Raw genomic sequence first — 26,856 nt, 5'->3', positions numbered from 1 at the left:
AAGTCATGCATAAGAAATTATTTCAAGTACATGCACTTTGATACACGTATCAGTGACTTCCTTACTCCCTTCTCCCTTTTTCTTTTATTTCTTGGGTGCATTTTCAGCCAATATTTACTCAGGAACTTTTTTTTCCTCAAATCTTAAGTGTTACTGATAAAGTTCCAATTTTTTTTTCTTTTATTCTTTAATACTTGGGGTTTAGATTCTTTGTTTCTCTTTTCTACCAATACTTTTTCATCTGAGTTAAGCTGGAATGGCTTCTCTTTCTTAAACATGGAAGTCTAGAAATATCTTAGCATTTGAATCCTTTGGGAATTCCTTTCTTAGGGATAAAGGAATCAATGTTTTTGAGGCTGGAATGGTTTGTCCATAATTACTACACTCAGATAGGGTTTCTGATTAACTGTAGCTTCCGCAGTTTCTAAAAATATATTCATTCCCTTAACTAACACAGTAAGTATCAAATGGTTTTGAATAGAAATTGGCCCTTTTTGATGATTCAGTTGTGACCAGTCACTGAGTATCATATCACCTTCACCATCTGTGGCCCTAACTGTAGTCACAGATGACGGAAGATAGGTCATCTTTTTTTTTTTTTTTTTTTTAATTTATTTTTTTATTGGTGTTCAATTTACTATCATACAGAATAACACCCAGTGCCCGTCACCCATTCACTCCCACCCCCCGCCCTCCTCCCCTTCTACCACCCCTAGTTCGTTTCCCAGAGTTAGCAGTCTTTATGTTCTGTCTCCCTTTCTGATATTTCCCACACATTTCTTCTCCCTTCCCTTATTTTCCCTTTCACTATTATTTATATTCCCCAAATGAATGAGAACATATAATGTTTGTCCTTCTCCGACTGACTTACTTCACTCAGCATAATACCCTCCAGTTCCATCCACGTTGAAGCAAATGGTGGGTATTTGTCATTTCTAATAGCTGAGTAATATTCCATTGTATACATAAACCACAGAAGATAGGTCATCTGACCAAATCCTTCTGGGACCCAGATACACTCTACTTCACTCCTTCTCCTCCATGCCATAGCACTTGGAAAATGCCAGTATTTGTGTAACACATAGATGAGGCCTACGGCTGGAGGGGGCCAGTTGGAAAGCTACCGTAGAAATTGTTTTGCCAAGTAAATCACAGAATATTGGTTTGATTTATCATCATTTCTAAAACAAAGAGGAAACCAAGCTCTGAAAGAAATTTTAACTGCTTGTCGGTTCCACTCAACCAGAGTTTTTCTAAATGTAACCATACCGCGCCCTTCGGTACTAACTGTGGTTTGCATTATAGTGCTTTGACGGAAAACAGGCTCATCGTCCACATGTTCTCCCCTCTGGCCACTCTGTCACTCACTCCTCTTTTTTCAGGTCCATACATTCCGAGGGCCACACTGGTGTGAATACTGTGCTAACTTCATGTGGGGTCTCATTGCTCAGGGAGTGAAATGTGCAGGTAAGAGCTTTTCCCTTTCTGCTTTACTAGTTACAGAGTTAGAAGGAGTAAGTTGTAAGGCGATTTGCTGGTATGCATATACAATAGGCTGGATCCTGGTTGCTCTTAACCCACATGCAGTAGGCTAGATTTGCAAACAGCCACTTTGGAAATTGGCAGTTTATCTCCCCTTAACCTTCTTGACCTTAGTAGGCAGCAGGCTAGGGATCCAGCATTAGTCCATTAAAAAGTCAGAAGTTGTCCTGTTCAAAAAGTCTGATAAAAGGAGATAAAAGTAAGGCAGTTATATTTAACTCTTGCCTTTGATGTTACAGTAACTAAATTTATAAAAATGATTTTTTTAAGCAGTGTACAGGGACCTATGATTGTTGCCTTGGAAACTGAATTTTAAAGATAACTTGTTAAGCTGAATTGTCCTTACTACATTTTTGCAAAATCAAATTGAAGCTTTAAAAAAAAAAAAAAAAAAAAAAAAAATCTATGACTATCTTCAAAGATGGGTACCAAATTCTGAAAAACCACTTAGTCAATAATCTTTTGTTTGTGACATTTTGAAATCTTGACTATGCCACATCCTTTTTATAAAATATGACCATAGTAGTTTTAGATATAAATTTAAAAACTTTGAAGATTTACACATAAAGAACAAACTCTGGGATTTATTGAAATGCTTTATGAAAATAAGTTGTTCACATCCTGTGAAATTCATTTGTATAGAACAATTATACCAAAAATTGGCCATTTATTCAAACTTCTTTAAATTCTGACATTGGCTTAAAAATAAACACTTAAATTATAGTGTTTGGTCATAGACATTTCTTTCCTGCCATTTAAATTGTAAAACTAAAAAATATATTTTTACATGTCTTTTAGCATGAGCTTAACACTTGAAAACATATACTAAGAGTAAAGTTTTTCAAAATGGTAACTGTCAAGCTTATCACTAAAAAATCCACATTTTCTTTGTGACATGATTTTTTTAATCTTAATTCCAGTATAATTAGCATACACATATTATTTTAGTTTCAGGTGCACAATATAGTGATTCGGCAATTCTGTACATTACTCAGTTCATCGCTGTAAGAGTACTAGGATCCTCCTATTCTGCTGTCTTCCCCAGAGGTCCCCTGTGGTGTGTTTTGTTTTTTCTTTTTAAGATTTATTTGAGGGCATCCCTGGATGGCTCAGCAGTTTAGTGTCTGCCTTTGGCCCAGGGCGTGATGCTGGAGTCCTGGGATCAAGTCATATATACAGCTCCCTGCATAGAGCCTGCTTCTCCCTCTGTCTGTGTCACTGCCTCTCTCTGTCTCTCATGAAATGTATAAATAAAATCTTTTTTAAAAAAAATATATTTATTTGTGAGAAGGTGGTGGGGGAGGGGCAGAAGAAGAGGGAGAGAGAATCTCAAGCAGACACCACACCTGCCAAGCACAGAGCCCAACACAGGACTTGATCTAGCGACCCTGAGATCATGACCTGAGTTGAAATCAAGAGTCAGATGCTCAACTGGCTGAGCTACCCAGGGGCTTCCCTTATGGCCTGATTTTTAATGGAATATTTTTATTGCCCATTATGTGCAGAAATTTTTAGGGTCTTATTTTTCTTCTAAATTGTTTTTTTATTAGCAAGATACAATATGTATTGCATATTAATGTTCCAAGTCCTTCTTCTTCAGTTATTATTTCCTTAGTGTCACTAAAGCATGTTAAGGTTCTAGGCATACATCATTAGCCAGATTTATTCAAGGACCTCCCTGCCACACACGTGGATAAGAATTCCCCATGTGTTGACTTTGAACTGTGCAGAAGTCTCCATCGTAGAGAGCCTCAGCTCAGATGCAGTGATTCTTCCATCATCCTAGAGGGTTGGCAACCCCATTTGCAAGTCTCTGCTCAGAGAATAAATGAGGACAACTTTGTGTCATCCTTCTGACTGGTGGATACCGAGTCAGGATGAGATAACCTGATTAGGAAGGCTGAGGGGAAGTCTTTGAACTGAAGGGTGGAGCACATTGGAACCTAAAATGTTGATAGAGTAGTATTAAGACCATCCACACTGTGGGTTTTCAAAGGTAAATGGAATACTCTTTCCAGAGCACAAATCACCTGCTTAAGGAATGTGGGTTTTTTTTTTTTAATGTGGGTCTTAATAAGCATATTTTTGCCTTTATGACACAGCCAGACCAGCCAGAACTTTGCAACAGTTTCTTAAACATTTTGTGACTGTCACTAACTTTAAAGCTTTTCTTTTACTGAAATAATGATGTCTATCACTTATGATTTGAAATATGAAGCCCATCTCCATAAGAATTCTGAGTTTGCTATGCTAGCAGAGAACTGGTACGTGGATGGATAATCTTTGACAATATGCTACAATCCCAAATCATGTTTGAAAGAAATGTTTTGGAACCTTTACAATATGTGATAATATGAATGAAAAGGAAAGAGAAAGTGATTCACCCCCCACCCCAACACACAGCTACCCACATTAGTAGCCTCCATAGCTTGTTGCGTAATTGTGCAGGAATTGAAAGAAAAGCCTTAAGGAGATTTTTTATTTTTATGCCTTGTCTATAAAAGCATTATATTCTATGTGATTTGAACCATATTAATTTGTATTTGAACAAGTCATCTTTTTTTTTTTTAATGCAGTGGTTGGCATTTGAATTAGTTCTGTTTTCTATGACAAATAATTCTTAGATCTGAAGTGGCTCATCTTGACCTTTGAGCCATCCACTTTAAAACAAAATGCAAAGAATATAAAGAGAACTAACTATGTTGGCTTGAACAATGACTCCCTAAAGAAGTCTACTTCCTAATCCCTGGAACCAGTGACTGTGTTCCCTTTGATGGTAAAAAGGAACATGGGATTAAAGGTCAGGGTTTGAGGTGGGGATATTGCCCCAGATTGTTGGGATGGGCCCAGTATAACCATAGTCACGGGGGTCCTTAAAAGAGGAGGCAGTCCCAGAACAAAGGACAGAAGCAGAGTGGGAAGAGGGAGAAGATGCTATGCTGCTAGCCTTGCAGATGGAGGAAGAGGGCCCGGGCCAAGGAATGCGGGCGGCCTGTAGAAGCTGGAAAGGGAAGGAGCACACATTCTACCCTGGAGCCTCCACAAGGGGCACAGGCCTGCTAACACCTTAATATCCGCCGAGGCAAACTGGACTTCCGAGTACCAGAACTAGGACAAAGTCCTGTTGTGAGCCGCCGAGTTTGTGGTCATTTGTTACAGCAGCAACAGGAAACTAGTACACTAGCCACTAAACACTCAAGATACTATTTCCAAATGAGAAGGGCAGGCTAACTGCCTATAGAAAAGGAATGTACTTATCTGCTTTTGAGCCCAAGACAGCTTGCTTTGTTCTGGTTTCTTTTTTCAAAATCCACCAAGGCAGAAGCGAGCTAGTCCAATTTTTCAGGGAGCATTCGCCAGAAGCATCAGTTTTGTATCCCACCCCCACCCCCTCGTTTTATTTTTTCTAAACATCACGTGAAATATTGAGTGGTGTTCCAGTCAGCAGGCTGGCAGTCACCGTAGGGATCAGGCTGGACCCAGCTCCTAGCAGGCAAGCTGTCCCTTCCGAACCGCGAGCTCCAGGCCCACCGCCCGGCCCGCCACCCCTGCCAGCCAGATTCCCCGGCAGCTTGAACGTCCTCTTCCTCTATTTCCTCTACCCACTCCGCTCCCGAGCCTTCTTTAAAGACTAAAAGGATGTCGCAGGGGAATATGGAACTACAGGTTGGGAGTGGTGCTCCTACTAAAATATTTATGAGCACAACTGGGTTTGACAGTAAAATTCAAAGGATCATCGTTCAGACAGAATGTTTCCCCAAGCCATTTCCCCTTTCTCTCGGAAATGTAAGTTTATGGGTTAATATAATCTGTTGTTACATAATCATTGAGACTGCCAAACACCGCCCCCCCCAAAAAAGACCATTATTCCACCAGCATTCCTGAATTGTCTTCACCTTAGTCTTGCCATAGTAGTCAGAGAACTAAGCCAGATAACAATTGTAAATCACACATCAGCTTAGTGTTGGTTATCTATTCAAGTGACTCTTTTTCTCCAAGTGTCTCATTAGCATCGCTGTCACCTTCCTCCCTACCTCCCCCCACCCTTGCAACAGGGAATGGGAGCAGTTCCTTCCTAGTAATAAAAGTGCATTCATTGCTTAAAATATACAAGCACTTAGGTTGAAGGAAAGGAGTGGAAGTATTTTAATTACTGCTTTGATTGATTGTACCTAAAAAGTTATGTTTATCTTTAAGATCATATTTACTCATTTATTTGAGAGAGAGAGAGCACACATTGGGGTGGATGCAGAGGGGGAAGGAGAGGGAGAATCTTGAGCAGATTCGGTGCTGAGCACAGAGCCCCACACAGGGCTCAGTCTTACTACCCGGAGATCAGGACCTGAGCCGAAACCAAGAATTGGACGCTTAACCAACTGAGCCACCCAGATGCCCCTAGGTTTGTCCTTTTAAACCAGTGAGAAATTGATAAGACTTGCTTAGAAGTTTCATGCAGCAATATTTTCACAAATATCCAAAAGAACAAATTCTTCTTTTTAATTTTGCTTATGAAAGTAATGACTTCTGATACATATTTGAATTGGGCTATTCCCACTTTCCCTGGATAGGGATTCAGAGTAGGGGACATCTAAGAGATAGGTTTTGAAATAAAACTTTCATTTGCAATTACTTAAAATACAAAACACTCATGGAGCACCTGGCTGGCTTGGTCAGTAGAGCATGCAGCTCGATCTCTGGGTTGTGAGTTCAAGCCCCATGTTGGATAGAGTACTTAAAAAAAAAAAAAAATCTTTTTAAAAATTAAGTAAAGAGGCACACCTTAGTGGCTCAGTTGTTTAAGTGTCTGCCTTCAGCTCGGGTCATGATTCTGGAGTTCCATGATCAAGCCCAGCTCCTGCTCAGCAGGGAGCCTGCTTCTCCCTCTCCTGCCTGCTGCTCCACCTGCTATGCCCTCTCTCTCACACCTTTTTTCTCTCTCAAATAAATAAAATCTTTAAAAACAAATAAAATGAACATTTGAAGAATGAATAATTATCTTTCCTTTCAAAACACACTATTAACATTACGCTTAATTCTATCAATTTAATGTAAATAATATCAGCTATTTTTTTTCCCCAAAAGATAGATGTTTGTGCTTTGTAGACATAAAATATATGTTTTGTAGAGAAATCGAGTCCCAGGAAATCTAAAATCTACGAGTAGCTTAGGTTAGTAGTCTAAGTAATAGAAACATTAATAAAGGACAGAATAAAATGCTATTTGGGTTTTTTCATTTTTCCTCTCATATGGTTTAGTCCATGCTTATTAACTTGAAGGATTAGGAGGGGAAAATGTGGTTTAATTGTAGCATTAAAATAACCTACTAAACCAAGAAATGCAACAAATGAAATGACCTTTTATGGACTTTTGTTGTTTATAGTGTTGAGCTTCCTTGGGAGAAATGGAACGATATAGGAGTTATATGGCTTTAATAAATAAGTATGAAAACCAAATAAAGTCTTAATGGCAAACTGAAATATTGATGTACTGCTAGTCCCTGCAGGAGCGATTTTCGGAGCAAGCTCAGAGCTGGTATATTGCACTGTGAACATAAGGGTATAAAGATGCTTTATTTTCATGACTTTGCCCTATCCTTTGGGCGTCTGAAGGACTTCATACCCAATCCTGCCAAAAATTTGGCCTTTGAAATTTATTTCTAAAATTGAACAGAATATGTTGGTTGTTCCACAGTTTAATCTTACTCAAATGAAAGAAAGAATATCAACTTAGAAAACGTTTCCCTCTTCCTTAATTTGTAAATCTGAGCTCAGTCATCACTTTACCCACTTTTCACGGAGTCACAAATAATCATGGGAGCCTGCTGATGTTTAAGGTGGTAGATAACTCCAGTTATTCAAAGGAAAAAAAGTTGGCATTAACATCAGGCCATTCGTGCCATTCACATGTTTTGATGTTGTGTCAAAATTTTACAGTTTTGCTTTCTGGGGAGTTTCCATTGGGAGTTTATACATAAGGAAAGATATGACAAAAACAAGACTATAATAGGTAGGTTTTATCACTGCTTTTTAAAGGATATCACTACTTTTTAAAAGTCTTGCCAATGATTTCACTCATATGTGGAATTTAAGAAATAAATGAGCAAAGGGAAAGGAGAGGCAAACCAAGAAACAGACTCTTAACTATAAAGAACATAGTGATGCTTACCAGAGGGGAGGTGGCAGGGGGGATGGGTGAAGTAGGCGATGGGGAGTAAGGGGGATGGGAGTGTTGTATGGAAGTGCTGAATCACTATATTGTACACCTGAAACTCGTATTACACTGTAGGTTAACTGTAATTAAAAACTTAAAAAAAATCAAAGTACACTGATATAAAAAAATTCCTTGCCAAATCATATATATACAACAGTAAAATATAATAATGTCTTTTAAGCTCAAGTATATACAACTTGCGTACAATAAACATTACTGAATAAGAGGTTGAAACTAGCAAACTCATCTTCAGGGCTAAAAACCATAACTCAGAGTGTGAGATGTATTGCTGGTAGCATGCCTCACTCAGGGGAAGAGCACAGGCTGGAAATCGGGGGGCCAAGGCTACATCTCAGTCCTACCACTTTCTGGCTGAGTAATCTGAACAAGTCATTTAGCCTCTTGGAGCTTTATTGCATTTGTAAGGTAAAGACCCTGGGCTAGGTGGTTACCAACAGCCCTTTCTAACTGGAGCTATCACTTCTCTGTACACAAAGAGGCACAATGAGGCACAACATTAATATTAAATTATAAAGCTTTGCTGACTTTTATACACTTAAAATACTATGTAAGGGTTTTTCTGGTTCTGGACAAGATGAATAAATAGATTTCATTTTGTTCCTCACAATAATAATAAAAAAAACTCCATACAAAATATTTAATTCAACTGTCAGAAAACTCTGAAAGTGGATAAAGGCAGGCAGGCCAAACCAAGTGCAGCAAGTCGCCTGGTGGTTTGGGGTTGTTTTTTTTCCCCCTCCCATGAATCCCAGCCTGGGCAGTGGAGAAGCCCACAACCCATGAATGCCAACAGGCATGGACAAAAAATTACCCACGGCCTGTTCTTCCTAGCCAAAGCCCTGGAAAAAGGTAGCACAGCCAGCCAGACCTTCTCACCCTTCTTGCCATCCCTCAGGTGAACATCATGAACAAGCAGCAGTGCTGCTGCTGCCGTGGTCTGTGGGCAGAACCCTGTATCACCCCGCCCTGCGATCCCAAGGGTGCGCCTCTCCCCTGGGAATGAGTGGAGGCCTGTCATTCATCACTGCCTTGCAGGAAGAAAGCGATACCCCTCCTGGCTGAGCCTGTGGTGGCACCTAGACTTTCATCCCCACCATGTAGTAGGAGCAGCCCTGTCTTCATCCTGAGCTGCAGTCATGAGGCAGCTGAGACCACGGTCAGAACTTGTCTTCCATGTGTACCCTAGAGTTCCATGTGGCACGGCATTCCTTCTCAACCAGGTCTCAGGGCAAACCCTGGTTTCTGAATCCCCCCTGCAGTAACTAAGAGGTGCCCCCCCCTCCCGAATGTGGGGTACCATTCTGCCATTTAGGTAACATACAAGTAGGGTGGGCAAATTAGCACTGCAGTAGCATTACAAAGGCTTTGTAAATAAGTTGATTCTTGAACATGGCCTACAAATTGAGCCAGGACATGCATTCTAAATCCCAACAGGTTTAACTCTCTGCTAAAATGGTAATTTTCAATAGGAACCAGAGGCTTCTTATAACACTCATAATATCCAGGATTCAGTTCAAAACTACACTTCATACTAAGAACCAGGAAAATTTCCACTCAGGTGAGAAAAGACAAGCAACAGATGTCGATACTGAAATGACACAATTATCAGACACAGAAAGCGGCTACCATAATAATGCTCCAGCAAGCAATTAGAAACTCTTGAAATAATGAAAAATAGGAAATAGAAAATAAAGATAAGAGATAACTATATGGAAATTTTAGAACTGAAAATTTTATTAATAAGCTCACCAGATTGATGGCCTCAGTAGCAGAATGGAGGTGACAGAGGAAGGAAGTGGTGAACCTAAAGATCAGTAGAAATCCTCCAACTCAAACAAGAGAAAGAAAACAGTTTGAAAAGTGAACTGAGCCTCAGAGACCCGTAGCACAGAATAGCAAAGGATTTAACATTTACATTGTTGGAGTCCCAGAAGAGGATGCGGGCTGAAAAAATATTTGAAAAATTAGTGACTGTGAAAACTCCCCAGATTTGGTAAAAGTAAAGAATCAAGTACTTATTTGGAGACACTTTTAGGTAAATGAGATGTATTAGAACAGTAAAGATGAGGAAGCAGCTGTAACCCCAGTCATCCAGGTCCTGCATTCACATGTGACAAACAGAACTGGCCCAGAATTCCACTTAGCTTCTGACCATAGCTGAGTAGGACAATACCATGTAACAAACCCTGGGATGCTACGTAGAACAGGCCTCTCAGCTTCTTGATAATGACAACAACATAGTGCAGGTAAACACTTCTACTACACGTAAGAAATTGCATATATTAATATTGAAGCCTCACATGAACCTAATAATGGAAAGACAATAGAGCTAATAATAAATATTATTCCTATTTTACATAACTGAAACACAGGAAAGGTAACTCGAAATTGCACAGCTAATGGATCATAGGGTAAAATCTAACTTACAAAAGTCATACAAAACATTAAAATGTTCAGGGGAAACAAAGTCTTCTAACTGGACATTTTGCCATTGATTTGCCTTATGATGGAATCCAAAATCTTACTGTATCTAATAGAGATACAAAGAGGAATTGGGGTTTTGGGTTAGGTTAGTCATTTGGACATTGTCTAACTATTACAGAATGTTGTTGGGTCATTTCCTCAGATAATATAGATCAAGCTCTATGCTCAGGAAGCCCATTTCCGTATTCAAAGAAGCAGCTATTATTCTTTACTGATGAAAACATTCAGGTATTTGTTGGTACCAGCCCTGCCAACCCAGTGCTGTTCTCTTACACGCACATGTGCAGAGACTGAGTGTCCCTCTACACCTAGCTTGTCTTTGCACGTGGGAGGTGCTTGGCACTTAGGAATTCCTCCCTTTGAGTCACCACAGGCCTTATATACTCATTGCAAGTTCGCAGTGTCTACATATTTAATGAAAGGATGATTCCGTTTATAAATTTTGGCAAATGTTCCTTATCTCTGTATTATTACTTCCATCTATAACTAGATTGCACTATTACAATGATAATCACCAGCATTTGCTGGAAGAGCAAGAAAAACTAAAGTCTGCCCAGTGACCACAGGCAGTGGTCATGGCCTTGTAGGATTTTCAAATTGGCTTCATTAAGACCTGGATAGAATTGAATCAGATTTACAAGGGGTCAGCATCAAGTTCTTATGAAAAGCATTAAATATTTTTAAAAGCATAAAGATTATTTTAGTTAAATTACTCAGTGATGGTTTATCACTCTTCACTCTAATTGAGCTAAATAGTTGAATTCCTCTCTGTTTCTTCTAAAATTTTGTTGCTGGAAGTGCCTGGGTGGCTCAGTTGGTTGCACGTCTGCCTTTGGCTCAGATCATGATCCCAGGGTCCTGGGATCGAGCCCCACATCAGGCTCTCTGCTCAGTGGGGAGCCTGCTTCTCCCCTGGCTTAAGCTTTCTCTGGCAAATAAATAAAGTATTAGAAAAAATAAAATTCCGTTGTTCTCTTCTTGTTGGAAATCAAGTATCTCAAAATATTAACTAGAAGATGTTTGAGTTCTGGCATCTTAGAAGTTAAACTCAGTAAAATTACAAAGCAAAGGACAAGCTTCAGTAGAGGCAAGAAGGTATAGGTATGAAAATCATGGACCTTAGAATCATTCATTCGTAGGCTTGAATTTCAGCTCCACTACATACTACTACATGCATGACCTTGGGTATATTACCTAACACATGCTTGGTTTCATCGGATTTATAAAATGAGAAGGAAAATAGTACCTACTTCATAGAGTTTTGTGAGCCTAATGGAAATAATGTAAAGCTCTTGAACTAGTGCTCAGCATCAGTAAGCTGGTGCTAATAGTAACAAATAATAACTATGGCTGTTTTTAGCCACTAAATTTATTACATTATATCAAGGATTATGAATAGATACTTATGAGCAGCATGATTTTAAGAGGGTCCTGGGATGCTCTTACTTTTGGAGGTCTGATTCCTCTTCAAAGCAAATATATTAAAATGCAATTATATATCCCACATCAAATACAATTTTTATGTAACTGGAAATGGATAATTTTAAGTTGCCTAGTTGGCATAATATTACATTTTATAGATCTTAACTATAGATCTTAACAAACTTAACACATTAAGTTTGTTTTATTCAGGTTGGATCTCTCCTGAGATCATGTAACAAGTAAATGATGAAGCATGAGCTAGAGTGCTCATCTTCTGACTAAAAACCAAAATTTTTCCAAGAGAAAAGATGGGAGGAATGTTTTTCCACATTGCAGAAACTGCTGGAAGCTCGTCCCCTTTTAAGCCTAATTCAAGCTGGATGGAGTGTCTTTTGCTAAAATAAACACTCCAGCATGCTCAAAATTCTGAAAACATTGATGAATTTTTCCTTTCTATATCTTTTTTAGATTGTGGTTTGAATGTTCATAAGCAGTGTTCCAAGATGGTCCCAAATGACTGTAAGCCAGACTTGAAACATGTCAAGAAGGTATACAGTTGTGACCTTACAACACTCGTGAAAGCCCATATCACTAAGCGACCAATGGTGGTGGACATGTGCATCAGGGAAATTGAATCTAGAGGTGAGGCCTTTCCAGTGTGGTTCAACAGTTGTAATGCACCGTGAATACAAGTCCTAACACCCTTCTGGATGCCTCATGGCATAACCCAGTTGTCTACTCTAAGTTTAGGGGGGAGTGATTTCAGATGCCAAATGATCTGAAAGTCTGAAAGGAGTTAATTTAGCAAATAATGAACCAGCTTGATTTTAAAGGTACATTTTACTAGTTATAAGAAATATGCTTAAATATTTTTATGAATGACAATGCTTCTAGTCTATAAAGGTTGACACAGATAGAAAAAATGTAAAAAAAAAAAAAAAGAAAAGAAAAAATGCTATGTCCAAGAAGCAAAGGTATAAATGCTCTATTAAAACTATCCTAGCCAGGGATCCCTGGGTGGCGCAGCGGTTTGGCGCCTGCCTTTGGCCCAGGGCGCGATCCTGGAGACCCGGGATCGAATCCCACATCGGGCTCCCTGTGCATGGAGCCTGCTTCTCCCTCTGCCTATGTCTCTGCCTCTCTCTATTTCTCTCTCTGTGACTATCATAAATAAATAAAAAAATTAAAAAAAAAAAAAAATAAAACTATCCTAGCCAAAAAACAGAGCTACATCCTAATTATTCTTTCCCATTTGGAAAACACTGATATGGGCCTATTAATGTGGTTATCTTAGTCTTTTGTTATATAAAAGAATTTATGATATAATTGGGGCGATTGATGAATTATTTCCCTTAAGACTCAATATATTTGATCTAATTAGACAAAGTGATGAGCCAAATTACAAATATTTAATTAACAGTAGGTCAGAGTTTAAAAACTGAGTGCAGTGGTTTTATTTTAGGAGAAAATGTGAAGAAGTTTCTAAACAAGTACATTTAATCATTCTTTCTCACACATTACTTCTCCAGCCTGAAGTATGGGAAGAAGTAAAGTATGAAGAAAAGGCATAATTCCAAAGAAACTAATCAGTTCCCTTGATTTTTACAGGTCTTAATTCTGAAGGACTGTATCGAGTATCAGGATTTAGTGATTTAATTGAAGATGTCAAGATGGCTTTTGACAGAGGTATGTTCTTCAGCGTGTTCATCGACTTAGGGCGACAGTGCTCTCTGCCAAGAAGGCACAATTCCTTATGTTATTCTTTGCATTATTTATCCAAGTCATTGATTATTATACCAAATAAAAAGTTAACTTATAATTTTACTTTTTTATTAGTATATTAAACCATTACATTTTGAGGTGAGAAAGAAAAATAAAATTTAACTATATAATCAGTATCTGAGCACACAAAGCTGGGCCATTTTCATAAAAGTATATGCAGAACAATTAAATTTACTAGAAATTATGGAGAAAATCAGGCAGGATGGTTGGGGGAATCTAAGTCATCACAGACCTCAGATTCCCAGGTTGGAGTTGGCCTCCCTAACTGCCTGTAATCCATGCATCCCTTCACCATGTTTGACTGAGTTAGAGACCCAGTGTAATGACTTAGATTCCCCCACCACAGAAGCATTATTGATTTTAATAAATGCTACAAAGGAAAATATTAATAACTGTGGAAATTAACCTATTCCTTTGGGGTTGGAGGGGGATGCTGGAGATCAGAAGAGACTTTCCCAGAGAAGAATAGAGGTTGGCCATATAATGGTTCAGTAGCAAAGAAAGGAGGTATGTAAAGACCCTGGCAAGAGAAGAGTCTGTGCAAAGGCCCTGAGGCTGTCTTTGTCAAGGCCCTGAAAAATGCTGTGGCTTAGAGAGTAAGAAGTGAAAGGAGAGTGGACTAAGATACAATGAATAGAATATCTTACTATAAAAAGAATTAGGGCAGCCCGGGTGGCTCAGCGGTTTAGTGCCGCTTTCAGCCCAGGGCCTGAACCTGGAGACCCGGGATGGAGTTCCATGTCAGGCTTCCTGCATGGAGCCTGCATCTCCCTCTGCCCCTCTCCCTCTCTCTCTCATGAAAACAAACAAACAAACAAACAAGAATTAGCTGAATGGTAGAAGGGTTCTCAGATCGACCTCCAAATTCGGTTTAACCTGTCATGTAACTGAACTAGAAGATTGGTGACTCTGTTGTCCAAACAGAAATTGGATGTGTGCCCTATAATGAGATAGGACATTTGAAATTTGGATTCTCATAAAAAAATAACTTCTAGTTGGTGGAAACAGGAACCATGTCTCAGGAGAGAATATACCCGTATTCTTTCTTCTTTCCTGAGTAAAAATTTTGATAGAGGTGATATCTGCCTTCATAATTCTTCTACTTTGCTTTCGTGCCCGCCCATCCCCTTTCTCCAGGTCTTTGGGCCCCCACACCTACACATTTGCCTAAGGTCCCCCACTGAAGCCTTCTCCATTGCCTTTTCCTCCCAGAAAGTAGTCTATCCCAATTTGTATTGCCACTGCCTATGATTTCAACCCTAGTGTGAAAGACATACCAGTGATCTAATTCACACTTGAATGTGAACGTCTGTGGTATTTTGCATTTAAAAGAGGCTTCTTTAACGAAAAACAGACTTCATTAGAGTAGTTTTAGGTTAATGGTAGTATTAGCTTATAAAATTTCACCACAAGTACAGAGATTTCCCATATAACCTCTCCTCTCATGCCCCCCCCAACCCAGTTTCCCATCTTGCATTAGTATAGAGTACATTTGTTACAACTGATGAACGGACACTGATACATGATGAATAACTAAAGTCAGCAGCTTACACTGAAGTTCACTTTTCATGTTGTGACAGTTCTGTGGGTTTGGCAAATGCACATGTCACACATCCACCGTTACAGTGGCACAAAGAACTTTGACCACCATAAAAATCTCCTCTGCATTACCTGTTCTTCCTTTCCTTTCTCCCCCTGAACCCCTGGCAACCACGGTTCTTTCTATTGACCTCCATAGTTTTACCTTTTCCAAAATGTCATATAGCTGGAATCAAGGAGTGTGTACCTGTTTTTTGGACTAGTTTCCTTTACTCACTAGTATGCACTTAAAACTCTCCCATGCCTTTCATGGCTTGATAGCTCTTTTTTGTTTGCTCTTGCTCAATAATATTCCTTTATCTAGATATATCAGTTTATTCACCTATTGAAGGACATCTGATTGCTTCCATTTTTTTGGCAATCATGAATGAACATGGCTGTAAATATTTTGTGAGCACATTTTTGTGTGGACATAAGTAGTTTTCAGCTCTTCTGGGTAAATACCCAGGAGTGTGATTGCTGGATTATATGGTAAGAGTCTGTTTAGCTTTGTAAGAAACTGTCTATCCCCCAACGTGGCTGTACCATCTTGTGTTCCCACCAGCAATAATTTACAGTTCCTCTAGCTCCTCATCCTGTCCAGCATTTGTCGTCAGGGTTCTGGATTTTAGCCACTCTAATATCTGTATAGGGAAGAGGCTGCTTTTTAAAATCAAGAGAAATTGTTCATAAGCCAAACGGAATAAAAGAAACCTAGCATGATAAAATCAGTTCAGAGGAGGCATTAATTAAATCTTTTGTAGATCAAAATCTCAGGTACTTTAACCAGTTACTAAATGCAGGGGAGTAAAGGAAGGCCCCACACCTCTAAAATACTCCTGTTTTATAACTCTTCTTTTTATTTCAACACTCTAAAGTCTTGTTCCATTTCACTCCTGCTTCTCACTCTCTGCCCACCCCCAGGGCGCAGACAACATCCACACTTCACATTGGAGCCTGGGGGTGAGTCAGAGGCGGCCTCTTGTAAGTTAGGAGTGCCTTTCTTGTTATTTTTCACATTCTCTAGGTTTATTTTAAAAAGAAAGAAAAATAAAAAAGAGAAAAAGCAATGCCACATTTACTCCCCTAGGAATTCTCAAATACTCCTGGAATCTATAAATATTGCCGTTAACCTCTGTCCTCTCATACTCCATCCCCCGCCTCCCTCCATTGAACCTGGGAAAAATAAGTAACTTCAGAATAGAAAATTCAAAAAAAAAAAAAAAAAAACAGATTTTGCTTTTCACAGAAAATTGATCATTTATATATATCCGCACACTGAATTTGATGTTAGAAACTGACGCATTGTTAATCTCTAAAGACTGTATAACAAAAGTATATTAGACAGGTGCCCTGCATCCAGATACTTATTCTTTTTTTTTTAACATCCTTCAAAGATGGCGAGAAAGCAGATATTTCCGTGAACATGTATGAAGATATCAACATTATCACCGGCGCACTGAAACTGTACTTCAGGGATCTACCAATTCCACTCATCACGTATGACGCCTACCCCAAGTTTATAGAGTCCGCCAGTAAGTATGAGGGCAGCGACCCGAATCACCTGACAGCTGCCTCCTCATGCCGATCGCTACTCCTGTGTCCCTTGCCCAGTTTCTTGAATGCGTATTAGGTGTTTCCCCCTCGCCTCTGTCCTCGGTTAATATGCTCACAAGAATTCTGAGCTCATCTCTAACATATGCTATTTAGTATTTAAGACTTCTTCCATCAGAAATTTCTTTGTCACGTGCTAATCCTCATTTTCCAAAGTAAGGTTTATACCAGGGCTCCTTAGATCCGGACCAACGCGTCTACGAAATAAAAGTGAGCAACTAGAAAAAAGAAGATTGAAAAACAGGACCAAACTGTTTTGTTATTAGGTTCAGCTGAGCATAAAAGTTATTGTCAGCTCCCATAAAAGCTTCTAAATCCTTAACTTTCAATCTCTGTACTTATCCCGTGACAGACCATTAACAGTTTGGTAAACTGGCGCTGGTCCGTAGATCGTACTTTAAGGAGCACGGTTTTAGATCAAGAAGGGATTTTTTTTTTTTTTTTTTAAGTTTTAGTTGAGATGCAAATGAGAAAAAGCAGAGGCTCCAATGCCAAATTTTATTTATGGTGTAAAGCTCATACCTGTAATTCACACTTCATTTTTTTTTTTTAAAGAAGGGAATTTTTAACAGATTTTAAGTGTTGGCATTGCCATTTTTTAGAAAAGATAGGCTATTTCTGACATTTGCTTTTCTCTTAAAAACCATATGTTGTCTTGATCTTTAAATAATAACATTACTTTCTTAGTAACACTGATTTGCTTTTTGACTTGGAAATTTTGTGAAGTACAGACTTGCTTTGTTCTAATTTTTAGTTTCCCCTTCAGTGCTCTTGTTGAGAATTTCTGTGGTTAGTTCCCTGGAGCCCTCGTTTCTTGTGGGTCAGCCCAGCTCTCAGGTCGAGAACAGCCGGGAGAATCACACTGATTTGTACAAATTTCCATGTTAGGAGCCTGAACGACTCTAGATCTCATCCACAGGAATTTAACTCCTCTCGTGTTGGGAGGGATTCAGTGCTGATCATGAAAATTGTCTGAGGGAACATGTGCATTCTTGTTTCGTGGTACAGATGCAGATGTTTCCTCCCCAGAGACATACGTCTGATCACCACGAACGTGGACAGCACCTGACACACTTGTATCACGAAGGGTGCCCGGTTGACAGTGGCCCTGATCCCCAGGACAACACTGAGGGCTCAAGTGGACGGTGTTCCTGTTCCTATGTCGCTCTTGAGTACAACTGAAGCTTGGCTTCTGTGCCTAAGCCAAGGGCACCCCATTAGCAGAGGACAAAGCCCATAATTCAAATCCAGGGCCTGAACTCTACACAACTGCCTTATCTTCGTAGAAGAAAAATCTAAGCCTTCCGTATTGGGTTTCAAGGCCTCTTTCCCCGCCGCCCTCCCAAGTTATTTCACCTTGTTTCCCCACACCCACCTTGGTTAACCCTCTAGACTATCTGTCAGTGTTCTGGGGTTTCTGTCTGAAACAGCCCTTTTGACATCAGCAAACCCCCTATTCTACCTCAAAGAGCTCTTCAAAGCACATCATGAGATAGAAACTTTCCTAAATCAAGATAAATGCCCTCTTATAAATTCAACTGTTAGGATACATACAGTATCAATGTTTATTGTACGTGTTTACTATTGATCTAATTGTTTAGGGAACATTGCATCCTTGTCCATGTGGCTTCTAGTAGTAGAGTCTGCTTCATTCTTTGGACCCACAGATATAGCTTTTCTCTCATCTTTATAGGCAGATAAAGGAGACAAGAGAAGTTTGGAGTCATAGAGCACATACGAGGAGGTACCAGGAATCATGTTAGGCACTTTACAGCCATGATATCATTTTGGTTTAGTTTTATACCCAATGTGGGGCTCAAAGTCATGACCCTGAGATCAAGAGTTGCACACTCTGGGATGCCTGGGTGGCTCAGCGGTTGGGCATCTGCCTTCAGCTCAGGGCGTCATCCTGGAGACCTGGGATCGAGTCCCACATTGGGCTCCCTGCATGGAGTCTGCTTCTCCCTCTGCCTCTGCCTCTGCCCCTCTGTGTCTCTTGTGAATAAATAAGTCTTTAGAAAAAAAAAAAAAAGTCGCACACTCTTCTGAGTGAGTTAGCCAGGCACCCGCCAGGGTATCCTTTTAGGAAGGACATGTTATAGGATGTAAGTGAATTGTCCGAGGTCCGATCACTAGGAGTAGGTGGCCCTGGCATTCGGACCCACATCTGTCTGATGTCACAGCCCTCGCTCTCTCCACTCAGCCCACTGTCTGGCTTCCCCTGTGGAACAGGAACAGAAGATTACCCAGAGGAGGGAGGCAGGAGGGCAGGAACCCCTCCCAAATGATGGTCAGGGTTACCTGGCCCTTCCTTTCCTTTCCTTTTTTAAGATTTTATTTACTTATTTGAGAGAGAGAGATCACAAGCAGGGGGCAGAGGCAGAGTCTCCAGGGAGCAGGGAGCCCGATGCGGGACTCAATCCCAGGACCCCAGGATCATGACCTGAGCCGAAGGCAGATGCTTAGCCCTTGAGCCACACTGGCGCCCTAGAGCTGGCCCTTCCTGACGCAGGCCCTCTTGAACCTTTTTATCACTCAGCCCCTAGGAAACATGGGCCCTGTCCTATAGGTCTCAGGTTTCTCTGGCATTTTTAGCATTTCTTGCCAACAAAAACTCGGGAGCTCACATCACAGCTCTCTCCGGCAGAGGCTGTCCCAGCTCTGCTGTCGCAGCCTCCCCCGACAACCTGCAGCTGGAAGCTAGAGTGGCTGCAGGAAACGATAAAGGGACACAAGGGTGGTGGAGGCCAGGGCGCCCCATCTGAGGGCTTGAAGATCTTCAGGATCCCCTGGAACCATCTGGAAGCCTCGCACTACCGAGCCCTTTTCCCCTCACTGCCTCTCCCCACCAGCTAAGACCCTGCTGCCCATGGTACAGAGGCCCGGGGACAGGTGCGCCTCGCAGCCTGCTCAGGACGCCAGCGTTCAGGGACACTTCCTGGCCACGGCGGAAATGGCACCACGGGGACTCTGGCCAAGGACCTAAGAGCTCTGTTCCCAGAAGATCGTAGGAAATATGACTCAGTGTGTAACCTTGAGGGAGTCAGATACTCTCAGAACTAAAACCCAGGGCTCTTTGTCCCACGCTACTTAAAACGTCCCGAAGGGAAACCTGGGGTGAGAAGTTGCAGAGTCCCCCTCAGCTCTGCCACTCACCCCGTCTGCTCGGCTGAGTCACCCTTCTTAGCTTTGACCTCCCTAAAAGAACCAACGGGACATACTTTAAAAAGAGCTTTTAACTAGATGTTGATGCAGGTTCTTATTTCCTGCCACGTTTCCAAATCCTTGCAGACCTTCCTCAGGTGCCACGTCGTCCTCTTCTCTGTTCCACTCAGCCCCCAAGCCACCTTTCTCCTCTGTGTTCCCGTCACTCCTCGCCTGGACCTCTTCCCTTCAGGCTGGTAGGCTGTATTCAGGTCTTGTCTTCCTGACGACACTGACCCGTTTGGAGCGGGGGGTTCTCTCGCGCATGATTATTTTCCCTTAGCACCTGTGACAGTCACTGGTTCACGTAATAGGTGCTAAGTATGTGTTGAATGAGTAAACATAACTTTACATTGAGAACCCCAGAACCTTCGAGTTTTTAGACATTCTAAAGGGCCATGTTAACAGGACTCCCTTGTACAGCACATTCTTTCTAAAATACCCGGTAACTGTAAGATCACTGCTTCTCTCAGCACACGGCTGCTGACGGACAGATGTGACGGTCGTAAAGCCCGACGTGTGCACAACAGAAATCCGCCCGCTCTCAACTCCCTCCTGTTGGCAGTGGTCCTAATATCGCCCTCATCCACTCGCAGGCCTTTCATGTATTTGAAACGACTGATGTTGGTTGTTATCTCGAAATACATTCCATTTTGTCTTCGTCTTAAGTTATGCTGTGGTCTTCTCAGGGCAAAGGATTTGTGTCCTCTGAAAAAAAGTTATTGGTACTACTACTTTAAGTAGGGGGAAAGAAAGAAAAAGAAAATTCCAGGGAAGAACCTCTGTCAATTTGATGTCAGTATATTCAAATGCAGTTTATCATATGTCCCCAAATTTATATCTCCAGTCTGGACCTCTCCCTGGGCAGCAGATTAATCATTTGGATGTCTGAAGGATATCTCCAACAGAACCCTGATCTTCCCCACAAAACCTCTCCCACCCATAATCTTAACGGAGGCTCCATCCTCCCAGGTGCCTAAGCCCAAAACTTAGCTCAGTCTTGATTCTTCTCCTCATACAACCCTCATCTGGAAATCCCACGGACGTTCCCTTTAAAATATACCCAGAACCCAGCAACTTATCACCTTCACTGTCACCACCTGGTCTAAGCTAGAGTCATTCCTCACCTGGATTTTTTTTTTTTTTTTTTAAACTTCAGAGCAAGAGAGCGTGCGTGAGCGTGGAGGGCAGGGCAGAAGGAGAGGGGAGGCTCTCAGGCAGATTCCCGCTGCACACAGAGCCATCTCGGGGCTCAGTCCCACGACCCTGAGACCATGACCTGAGCCAAGACCGAGTCAGACGTTTAACCAGCTGAGACCCCCTGTCGCCCCCCCACCTGGATTTTTGTAATAGTTACTAGAATGGTCTCTTCTTACTCTGGCCTTTCCGTGGCCCGTTTCCCACACGCAGACAGTGGAGGAGGTCTGTCCCAGCCGTTCGCGCTTCTCCTGGTAAATGCTGGGCCCCAGGACAGCCTCCAGCACCTGACACGACAGTGTCCTGTTACCTTACCCACTGCACTCCCCTCCACTCCCTCTTGCTCAACCAGCGCGCTCCCAGGTGGCTTTCCACCCCTGCCCTCGGACGTTACAGGCCTGCTGGGCCCTCGGACCTGCTCAGCTGCTCCCCTGCCCAGGCCCCCAGGTCTCTGCGTGCTTCCTTCCCCCACGGCCACGCCGCCAGGTCTTCACTCAAGACCTTCTCTCCCAGGAGGTCCCTCCGACCACCCCATTTAAAATTGCACCCCCCTGGCACTCGCAGCGTTCCTCACCTGTTTTTCCCCCGTAGCGCTGGCCTCAGTCTAATCTAGCATAACCTGGAAGCTACGTGCTCTTTGGTTATCGTCAGTCACCACCACCTCCACCACCACCCCAGCCCCGCCAGAGAGAAAATAAGCTGCGGGCAGGGAATTTTGTTTATCTGCTAGCCCACCAACACTGTTCTTAATCTCACACCATCTCAAGATTCTCCTTGCAAAAGATTATAAATGCGAAAATTAAAAGGAAATTAGGTTACTCTTTTCATTTTCCAAAACAGTATAGTGTCAAATTAATTAGTCCTACAGTAAAAACTAGAAGCAAATACTAAGTAATCTTTTTCTGTAGTAAATGGAATTTTCTTAATTCTAGAAGTTAAATGATTGAATTTCAGCATCCGAGATGGTATTGCTGTTATGAATTGACGTTCTTTAAAGACCTGAAGCTTCAAAGACCATGCCTCAGTTATATGGCAAATAACACTTTATTACTGAGAGACAAACCGGGAACCCTGGGTAGGCTTTGGGCAGAAATTCTAAAATGGCCAAACTTTCTTTGAATTAAAAAGCTTCACTCTCTACATTCTGACATTTATCACATCTGCGCTGCCAGTGCCTTGAACTTTTCACGTTCATTTTTATATCTGTTGTAACCGGACTCCAGTGCACTGCCGTTGAGTCGGTTTGTCTTAGACGTTAGAAAACTCGGATTCTTAGTCTGTGTTGAATGCTACCTTGTGCTCAGCTGTGGCCTTCCGGGTCTCCAGGCTGCTATCCTAATTACGACTCAGCACTTCGGGGTCCTCTGCAGTTGCCCTGCAGGCTAACGTTAAAGGCACCCCATCTTCCTGACATGGGAGTAGAAGCAGGAACGTGCTAGGGTGCTGTTTTTGAGAGCACAGATGTCCAAAGATGTCTGTTGTTTCTGATTATGGAAATAATGGAACTAAATGCAATCTGTGACCTCAAGAGCATGCTGGGTTTTTTGGCCAACACAGCAGAACTAAAATGAAGATGATTCCCTTTGAAGTTTACACCTTTGGAAGAGCCACAGTTATTTCAGGGACCCTGCTGTCACTCCAAACATTTAGAATCTCCTTCAGAGCGTCATTGCGTTCTCCAGAATGTCCTAAGTAGTAGAATATTTTTGTGCTGTGAGGGTAGATTTAACTTTTTTATATAACAAAGAAGAATTTTCTTTTTCAAAAAAGGAAATTAAAATGAAGGAAGTAATGGGGCACCTGGGTGGCTCAGCGCTTGACGTCTGCCTTCAGCTCAGGGCATGATTCCGGGATCCTGGGATCGAGTCCCCCATCAGGCTCCCTGCACGGAACCTGCTTCTCCCTCTGCCTGGGTCTCTGCCTGTCTCTCATGAATAAATAAATAAAATCTTTAAAAAAAATAAGGAGGTAAATATTGGATGATACTTTTCTCAGTTTAAAAAAAGAAAATAGCATGAATATCAATTAAGACTTTGGCAGGGGTTACCAGGGGCATAGCTTGTGTGCGGTCGCTGGGCTGCAGTGTTCAGAATATTCTGAACAAATTAATATCCACTAGGTGTGTCTGTAATGTTGTAAGGTGACCTCATTTGAGCGTCCCAGTGTCCTCTGCGCGTACCTGTGTCTGAATTCTTTATGGCAGCATCCCACCTGGCCAGTGGCAGGTCCCACGGTCACCGGCCTCGGAGGCACTCACTCGAGTGGACAAGTGGGCGCTGCCCCCACAAGTCCTCTGAAGGCTGCGGCCTCGGAAGCGTGACCCACGGTCCTTCAGAGGATTTCCGAGGAGGCCGTGGGCAAGGCCCCGCCCGAGGGTCTCCTGAGGCCGCGAACAGACGGGAACTGGGGAGCCGGGCGGAGGGTTGAGGGTCTCCCCCCGGGGTTCGCCTTGCTGTTTTAGAAATTCTGGATCCTGACGAGCAGTTGGAAACCCTTCACGAGGCACTGAAGCTGCTGCCCCCCGCTCACTGCGAGACGCTGCGGTACCTCATGGCGCACCTCAAGAGGCAAGTCACCGGCCCGGCTGACGCTGGCTCGGAGCCGTGTTAAGAACCAAACGAGACCAGCAGGTGAAAGGGCGGGCAGGTCTGGGGTGAATAGGTAGAGGCCCAGGTGAGGAGCGGCGCTCAGGCCGGCCGCCCGCCCGGCTGGTGCTGGTTCTGGGGGGCGGGGGTGTCGCTGTGGGGACCCGGGGGACGGGGCACGGCCGCTCCGGGCTGCCCTGCCTCCTCGCTCCAGAGCGGGCTCCACACGTGGTGACGGGACTTCAGGATGTTGCCAGCGCTGAAAACTGCTATTAAAAGAAAAAACATGGAGCAAAATAAAGGGCAAAGGGAGGAATAGAAAATCAAATCTCTGGGCTCCTTCTGGTTTAAGGGCCGAAATAGACGGCCGCTGGTCTGCGTGGCTCCGCCCGGCCGCCTGCTCCCTCACCGTCGAGGCGACTGAAATTACGTGACCGAGTTTTAGCGGTTTCCGAGTTTCAAAATATAAAGCCAATGAGAATCAAAAAAGACAGACTTGACATCCGTGCCGTATGGCTCTCGGCAGGAGTTACTCAGAAATGAATATTTAACGGAGGCGCCTCTACCACGTCCGGTCCTCCCTCCTTTCAAAGCAGCCAGGGCCGAAGCTGGTGTTTAACAGGCTCGCACCGGCCCGCGCCGCCTCCCTCCTCCCCCGATTCTCAAACTGCTCAGCCCACAGAAAGGCCGGGAGCAGGGCCGCCGCTGAGGAGGAGGCTGACGGGAGAAGCAGGGCCACGCAGCCTGCCAGGGAGCTCGGCCTTGAGCCTCAGTGATCACCAGAAGTTCGACGTATTAATACAATTTACTTTAAAGCTAAGAGCGGGGGCAGCCCCAGTGGGCCAGCGGTTTAGCACCGCCTTCGGCCCAGGGTGTGATCCTGGGGTCCCGGGATCGAGCCCCACGTCGGGCTCCCTGCGTGGAGCCTGCTTCTCCCTCTGCCTGGGTCTCTGCCCCGCTCTCTCTCTCTCTGGGTCTCATGAATAAATAAAATCTTTTAAAAAAAATGCTAAGAGGGGGACGGAGAAGTCACTTAGGCGGGGGTTGCCAAGTGGACAGGAACCTTGATCGGGAACCTGGCCCTGCTTTCGTGCAGAACCCCGGGGCTCACACGGAGGCGTGCTCCTTTGCTTCTGTTTTGCAGAGTGACCCTCCACGAGAAGGAGAACCTTATGAACGCAGAGAACCTCGGCATCGTGTTCGGCCCGACCCTTATGAGATCTCCAGAGCTGGACGCGATGGCCGCGTTGAACGATATACGATACCAGAGACTGGTGGTGGAGCTGCTTATCAAAAACGAAGACATTTTATTTTAAATTTTAGTTTGCCGGAAAAAAAAAAAGTGTTTTACAGATGAAGGAATGTTTTATAGTAATTTAATTGGCTCTTATAGCTGAATTCTTTCTTGGTTAGAAGTGTGGGCAGATAGCCAGATTAAAATGAAGGAACTTTCCATTGTCTTAGTAGCACCGCTCAGCTGTCCTTGTAAAACAGTGAACACACGCTCTCCAGTTCTAGTAACCCTGGGTGTTTATCATGGTAAGAGAAACTCAAGCTATTGCATGATTAGCCTCCTCTTTGGCAAGGGAACCCCACACAAAGGAGACAACAAGCCTGCACCGCCTCTTTTTCCCGGGTAGTCTGTGGTTGTAATTCAGCATGTTTCGCAGAGTAAATCTGTCGTGACTTCGCTTTTGGGTTCTGTGTCATTGGTTTCTGACGCTTCTATAAACATGCACACAAGTGGATGAAACGGCACCTCTGGCTGCTGCATTGCCATAGACTATAACATATGCCTACTTTTCTCAAATGCTTTATTTCTAGTTTCTCTTAGTTCTGCTCTAACCTAGTCCTTTCTTTCCAGCAAAAGCAAAATGTGTTTTCAGATTTGTTACTTTAGTAAATTATCCACCAATAAAAAAGTACAATGCGGAACGTTTTCTGTTATTATTGGTTTTTAGTCACAGTTTTGTGTTTTTATCTGGCATGCATTTATTAATGCATGAACTTTGGCTTTTAGAGACCAAATATATTGACAGCTTTCTTTTCCCCCTCATGATTGAGAATAGTTAGGAAAATGTGTTTTGCCATTTATTTAATACTAAAGTTTTGTGTTAAGCCCCTAAAATAATTTAAAACTGCTTAGAATTAAAATATCCATTCATTGGATTTTTCTTCTTGCATACTCTGGGAGAAAGGTAGACCATTTTCTCAACTTTTGGTGGGGGGCTGGGGGGCAGGCGGAAGAGTTCCTTCTCAAGCATTCTGAAGAAGACAGCTATAAAGAGACTTCTTAAACATTTGATTGGCTGGAAATGCTGACTGTCTGCCGGGAGAGGGGTCAGTTTGCCTGTACATCTAGATGCCAGGAAACCTGCAGTGGGTCTGATTTGTGCTATCACTAGCCCCCCCATGTGCCTTTGCACTAATGACCTTGAGGGTCAAATGAGCATCCTTCCAGAACTAAAGCTCTATCCTGCTTTAAAATGTAAAAAAAAAAAAAAAAAAAATGGGGGGGGGGGTAACGCCTGGGTGGCTCAGCAATTGAGCATCTGCCTTTGGCTCAGGGCATGATCCTGGGGTCCCAGGTTCAAGTCCCGTGTTGGGCTCCCTGCATGGAGCCTGCTTCTCCCTCCGTCTGTGTGTCTGCCTCTGTGTGTGTGTGTGTGTGTGTGTGTGTCTCATGAATGAATACATAAAATATTTTTTAAAAAATAAGATAAAAAATAAAAAGTAAAAAAAAAACAAAAAAAAGACATTTTTGCATTTTGCCACGTCATTCCCTGATACTATGAAGACTATCTCAGAGGGAATGGTAACTGACAGAAATGAGGAGCTGTTCCTATGTTTGCCCCTGGGCTAGAGTAGGAAGTTGGTAGTCTAAGTACTAATGTATGTGTTTGAAACCTCACAGCTGCCTTCTCAGCCACAGTCTCTCATGGAAAATGTCATCACCCTGAACATCGGATACACAGATTAAGAGGGAACGGAGATTTGTTTTGAATAACATAGAAACTGCCTTTAAAACGGAGGCCACGAAAAGGCCCTTTACGCTTAAGTCAATGCTCTTGACTCATGAATTACGTTTGCCAGAGAAATCTGATCACAGAAATCTGTCCCAGGTTAGGTAAGGCTATGGAACTGCTACGTGTTCATGGCTAATGGTCATTTTATACGAAGTCTTTTTAAAGGAGAAATTCAGTTGTCAAAAATATGC

General features: G+C 42.6%; 1 protein-coding gene across 10 annotated transcripts in view; it reads left to right on the top strand.

The window, feature by feature from the left end:
* The window catches only part of CHN1 (chimerin 1), a 205,298-nt gene extending 179,724 nt beyond the window's left edge, over window positions 1-25,574 (top strand). For 7 of the 10 annotated variants that reach the window (XM_038584896.1, XM_038584894.1, XM_038584902.1 and 4 more), the window contains 6 exons: window positions 1,383-1,467; window positions 12,148-12,321; window positions 13,288-13,365; window positions 16,437-16,574; window positions 23,516-23,621; window positions 24,784-25,574. In XM_038584896.1, coding sequence (XP_038440824.1) covers window positions 1,383-1,467; window positions 12,148-12,321; window positions 13,288-13,365; window positions 16,437-16,574; window positions 23,516-23,621; window positions 24,784-24,955 — 753 coding nt within the window. In that variant the 3' untranslated portion in view covers window positions 24,956-25,574. The remainder of the gene's footprint in view (window positions 1-1,382; window positions 1,468-12,147; window positions 12,322-13,287; window positions 13,366-16,436; window positions 16,575-23,515; window positions 23,622-24,783) is intronic. The other 3 variants (XM_038584899.1, XM_038584898.1, XM_038584904.1) reach the window with 1 other exon arrangement.
* The last annotated feature ends 1,282 nt before the right edge of the window (window positions 25,575-26,856 follow it).

The sequence above is a fragment of the Canis lupus genome, chromosome 36, assembly GCF_011100685.1.
Source record: "Canis lupus familiaris isolate Mischka breed German Shepherd chromosome 36, alternate assembly UU_Cfam_GSD_1.0, whole genome shotgun sequence".
NCBI classification, from domain to species: Eukaryota; Metazoa; Chordata; class Mammalia; order Carnivora; family Canidae; genus Canis; species Canis lupus.
Note: the sequence above shows the minus strand (reverse complement) of the source record. Positions and strands in the feature narration are given on the sequence as shown.